This window comes from Gekko japonicus, unplaced genomic scaffold (assembly GCF_001447785.1).
Source record: "Gekko japonicus isolate JY-2015 unplaced genomic scaffold, Gekko_japonicus_V1.1 scaffold1014, whole genome shotgun sequence".
NCBI lineage: Eukaryota > Metazoa > Chordata > Lepidosauria > Squamata > Gekkonidae > Gekko > Gekko japonicus.
In genome coordinates, this window is record NW_015164217.1 from 55915 (window position 1) to 61390 (window position 5476).

Here is a 5476-nt window from a genome sequence, read left to right on the forward strand (position 1 = left end):
TGATAAAAATCAGTTTCCCTGGGGAAAACTGCCGCTTTGGAGGCATGGACTCCGTGGCAATATACCCAGTTGAGGTCCCTCCCCTCCCCCAAACCCCGCCGTCCCCAGCAATGCTGCCCCTAAGCAGTGGAGTCTTGTGAGCAAAAATTCTGCTTTGTGAGCTACCGGCATGAAAGTGGTGAGCGTGTGATTTGGCTGCTGCATCAATTACTTTGCTCTGCAGACGATACCACTCTAATGGCAGAAAGTGAAGAGGACCTCAAGAGCCTCTTGCTCAGGATAAAAGAGGAGAGTGCAAAAGTGGGCTTGAAGCTCAACATAAAAAAAAAACTAAGATCATGGCATCCGGCCCCATCACTCCTTGGCAAATAGAAGGGGAAGTCGTGAGAGTCCCTTGGACTGCAAGAAGATCAAATCAGTCAATCCTAAAAGAAATCAACCCTGACTGTTCCCTGGAAGGCCAGATAATGAAACTGAAGCTCAAATACTTTGGCCACCAAATGAGAAGGGAGCACTCCCTGGAGAAGACCCTGATGCTGGGAAAGATTGAAGGTCAAAGAAGACGGGGATGGCAAAGGATGAGATGGTTAGACAGTGTCATCGATGCAACGAACATGAAGTTGAGCCAACTTCAGAGGACGGCAGAAGACAGGAAGGCCTGGCGTGATCTGGTCCATGGGGTCGCGAAGAGTCAGACTCGACTGTGCAACTGAACAACAACAACTGGAGCCTTCCTTCTTGAGCGAAGACAAAAACGTGCGAGCCGGAGGCTTAAAAACGGTGAGCTAGCTCACACTAACTCAGCTTAGAGGGGACATTGGTCCCCAGGCTTCACTCCCTCCCCAAATCTCCTGGTATTTCCCATCTGAGAGTCCGCATGTCTACATGGGAGATCTCACAAGCCGGCAGAGGAAGGACACGCAGGCAGGTGGGAGGCATGCACGTGGGAGGAAGAAAAGGAGGGTATTGAATGGGGGGGGTAGTGGTGGGTAGAAGAGGGGGTGCCTCTGGGAACTGTCTGCCCAGTGGCCCTCCAAACCTGACACAAGCTCTTCTACCGCCCTCTTACGTAAGATGCAAAGGAGAGATTCTTTTAAAAAGCCAATGTATGCAACGGGAAGCAACTTGTTTCTACATAGGTGGACAAACGGCAGTGAAAGGTTGGCTGCCCCTCTCCAAGCACTGCCCCCTATTTCACAGATTCACAGCACTCCCAGTGCTGGAGTCACTCCTCCTTACCTGTGACCAAGATCGAGAAGAACACGGCTATCCCCAGCGGAGCCTCGGTGTCCCGCCGCCACTTCTTGCACTCCATCCTCCTCCGCCGGAGTCAGGAAAGTCAGTGGTTCCTTCAGCTTGCAATAAAGGTGTGTTTGCAACCACCGCCCTGGCTAGGTTTGACCTGCTCAGTGGCCTGAAGCCAACTGTGAGTTCCTATGAAAAGTTGCAATCCAATATCCAAGCGGGGAAGAGGCCGGGCTTAGTCAGACGCAGGGTGGAAAATACAGCTTGTTCCCCATCGGGCAAGTCGTCACTGTCAGTCTCCAGAATCCAGCAGGAGGATGTTGGTGAGGCTTCAGTTTACCACAGCTATTGCACTGCTCAGCAAGAGAGCAGGTTTCCGGAGAAGCGGGCTTCGGCTTTTGGGGATATTCTCCAAACGGCTTCCCTTCAGCCTCAGGGGGTGTGGCTCTGGAATGGAAGACCAAGAGACATCTAGTGGGGCTTCCTACCTTCAGGTGGTGGCTGGAGACATCCTGGGATTCTAACATCTCCCGGCAACAGAGATCAGTTCACCTGGAGCCAATGGCTGCTTTGGAAGGTGGACTCTATGGCATTATACCCCACTGAAGTCCCACCCCTCCCCAAATCCCGCCCTCCTCAGGCTCCACCCCCAAATCTCCAATAATTTCCAAATTCAGAGCTGGCAAATCTCACATCTAAAGAGGAGGAGGCTCCTTTATAAAGACATGTACAAGCCAGTTTGGTGTAGCGGTTAGGAGAGTGTAATCTGGAAGAGCCGGGTTTGATTCCCCACCGCTCCACATGCAGCTGCCGGCGTGACCTTGGGTCAGTTGCAAGTTCATTCAGAGCTGTTCTCTCGCAGGCCGTTCTCGAGAGAGCTCTCTCAACCCCACCTACCTCACAGGGTGTCTGTTGTGGGGAGGGGAAGGGGAGGGGATCGCAATCCGCTCTGAGGTACCTTCGGGTAGTGAAGGGCGGTGTATAAATCCAATCTCTTCTTCTTCTTCTTCATTTTGCGTGGACCCTTTCATATTTCTAAATTAATCATCTACCTCCCAAATGTATCTATACAGATCTAAACAGTTAAGGCATTGGGTGTGAAATCCTGCAGGTATTTCCCACCCACGTTCAAACCTGCTGACACCACATCATTACAGGAAGATGCCATACCCCAAGGGTACATCACGTACATTCCATGTGACTCAGGTTGCCAACTCTAGATTGGGAAACGGTTGGAGATTTGAGCGGTGGAGCCCTGGGAGGGTGGAATGTAATGCCAGAGAATCCACCCTCTGAAGCGGCCGTGTTCTCCAGCGGGACTGATCTCTATCGTCTGGAGATCAGTTGTAATAGTGGGAGGCCTCCACTATGCCTGAAGAAGATTTGTTCGAAACACGCAGGTTATGCCCGGGAGGCGTGTTGCTAGGCCTGCTTGCTAGCTGAATCACCTCATGGGAAAATACATCTACCAGGCTTGCTTGCTAAGCTGAATCATCATAGTGAGAAATACAAGCTGCCTGCTACCTCTACCTGATGGATTGTCACTTGGAAAATGTACAATAGGTTGCTGCATTGTTCGGTGCACATAACTGTAAAAAGGTAAAGGTTTCCCTTGCTCGAAAGCCAGTCGAATCCGACTCTAGGGTTGCGGTGCTCATCTCCGTTTCAAAGCCGAAGAGCCAGCGCTGTCCGAAGACATTTCCGTGGTCATGTGGCTGGCATGACGAAACACCGAGGTGCACGGAACGCTGTTACCTTCCCACCGAAGTGATACCTATTTATCTACTTGCAATTTCTTGCTTTCGAACTGCTAGGTTGGCAGGAGCTGGAACTAGAGAGGGGAGCTCACTCCGTCATGCGGCAACTCTGGTCTCGAACTGCTGAACTACCAACCTTCCACAGCCTGCAGTTCAGCCTCTTAACCACTTGAGCCTCTTAACCACCGCAACTCCTACAAATAACTGTACATTGGTATTTATCCTCCATCAGGAAGAAGACAGTTGGACTCTTCATGTTATATAACTTAGTTTGAAAGTGTTTGAAATGTGATGTTGTAGTTTGAAAGTCTTTACAATACACTAGAGTTGATGTTGTGTATAAAAAGCAAATGTATTTAGCTATAAGTATATGTGAATATTGTGTTTATTATTTCAACATGGTGTTTTCTGTGTTTACCCACCTGGAGGTCGGCAAACCTACCAGTGGTCTGTCCAACAAGTACAAAATCCAACAGTGGCTGGTCAGATAGGGTATCTTACACATTTGCTGGAGGAGGGCTCCTGGTTTGGTCCTGGTATCTTCCGGCACACACACTGAGATGACATCAGCCAGATGTGACATCATCATGCTGGGTACTTTGTACAGGGGCTGCTTGGCTAAAAACTCTATGGTCACCATAGAGTTTTTAGCCAACTGTGTGACGTGCCCGGCATAGTAAGGCTCCCCCCACCAGCTGGCCGGCCAGCGGCTGATTGGGAGCCCTGGGGTTAGCAGCCCTACAGTCAAATGCCCTGGGATGTACATAGTCAAGGCCCACTGGCCATAGCTCTCATCTGTTGACTGCTTCCTAGAGTTGCCATTCTCCAGGAAGTCAAGGATGAGAGATCACGGGACAGGCTGAATTTGTAAGGAAAAACAACCGTGATATAATAACGAAACCTTGTTAGGGGAAAATATATCTTCTTTAATTTTCTTTGAAGTAAATTGGTCTCCGGTTTTTCTTAAATTGGTCTCAATTTAAGAAAAGACCAATTTAAGAAACACCTGAGACCAATTTACTTCAAAGAAAATTAAAGAAGATATATATATTTTCCCCTAACAAGGTTTCGTTATTATATCACGGTTGTTTTTCCTGACAGGTTCAGACCGATTTCACACAAGAGCTGCGTCGCGGTCGCACCTCCCTTTGCCCCGCTTCTATTGGTCAATTTCCCAACCAAAGCCGCGCAGCCGCGTTTTGACCCGCGGCTTCGCCCAATTTTCCCCGCGGTTTCGTGATCCTGTTTTTTGATTACTTGGCTGCTTGGAAGTAATTAGATTTTGCACTCAGGAAGACTTGTACTTGATGTTGAAATGAAATTGACCAATAGAAGCAGGGCAAAGCTCTTGTGTGAAATCGGTCTCAGTCTCCAGGAGGGGGCTGGATACCTCCCAGACTACAGAGATCAGTTCCCCTGGAGCAAATGGCTGCTTTGGAGAATAAAACTCTATGGCATTATACCCCACTGAGGTCCCTGTCTTCCCCAGGCTCCATCCCCAAATCTCCAGGAGTTTCCCAAACTGGATCTGGCAACCGTATGTTTTCCCAGCATCAGTCCAGAACCTGGAGGTTCAATTCCTCTGTCAGGTCGAATAGCCAGCGACAGACCTACCTTCTGTCAATCTTCCAACTCCCGTTCAGGTTTTCACTCAATATTTTGTGTGCATCCATGTATTCATTTTTTATTTATTTATTTATTTATTTATTTGGATTTTTACCCCGCCCACCCGCCAAGGCGGCTCAGGGTGGCTTCTCTTGCTCGAAAGCCAGTCGAATCCGACTCTAGAGGTGCCGGGCTCCAAACGGAGATGAGCACCGCAACCCTAGAGTCGGATTCGACTGGCTTTCGAGCAAGGGAACCTTTACCTTTACCTTTATTTGGACCATGCACTTTTGAGTTTCTGTCTATTTTTTGTATGTTTGAAAAACTACTCTCTTTATATAGTGTTAGATTATTACACTCCTTGATTGTTGAATATATATTTTTGTTATTTATGCATGATTTGATCTTTTGTATCTTTGTTATTACTAGTAGGGCTGCCATTCTCCCGACCCGGGTGGGGGTTTGCCCGCTTTCGGGCCTCCAGACCCACTGGCCTGGATTCGGCCAACAGGGGGACCCCGCCCCAAAGCACCCTGTTTGCCGCAGTGCACCCAGCGCAATAATGTCACCTCGAGGTGATGTCATCACATAGGGCACATTCCGGGGGGAGGGGCAGTCGATCATTTAAGGAAAAACCGTAGAGTTTTTCCTTAAATAATAGAGCGTCCCCCAGAACATGCCCTTTTCGATGCTGTCACTTCCGGGCGATGTCATTGCAGCGCATGTGCACTTCGCATGCACACCGAGGAACTCCAGAGCAAGGGCAAAGACCAGGACACACACACACCCTGCCGGAGGCCTGGTAAGACCTGGCCAGGGGTCATTTCCTGCAGGAGCGCACAGGAGCGGAGCTCCAGCAGTAAAGAGCC

The 5476-nt window shown here is 49.3% G+C and overlaps 1 protein-coding gene across 2 annotated transcripts in view; it reads right to left on the reverse strand.

Annotated features, from left to right (window-relative positions):
• PLAUR (plasminogen activator, urokinase receptor) overlaps window positions 1-5476 on the reverse strand; it is a 50429-nt gene that overhangs the window by 25887 nt on the left and 19066 nt on the right. The window contains exon 2 of one of the 2 annotated variants that reach the window (XM_015408494.1): window positions 1240-1692. In XM_015408494.1, coding sequence (XP_015263980.1) covers window positions 1240-1315 — 76 coding nt within the window. In that variant the 5' untranslated portion in view covers window positions 1316-1692. Of the gene's footprint in view, window positions 1-1239; window positions 1792-5476 lie in introns of those variants that run through there. The other variant, XM_015408495.1, reaches the window with a different exon arrangement.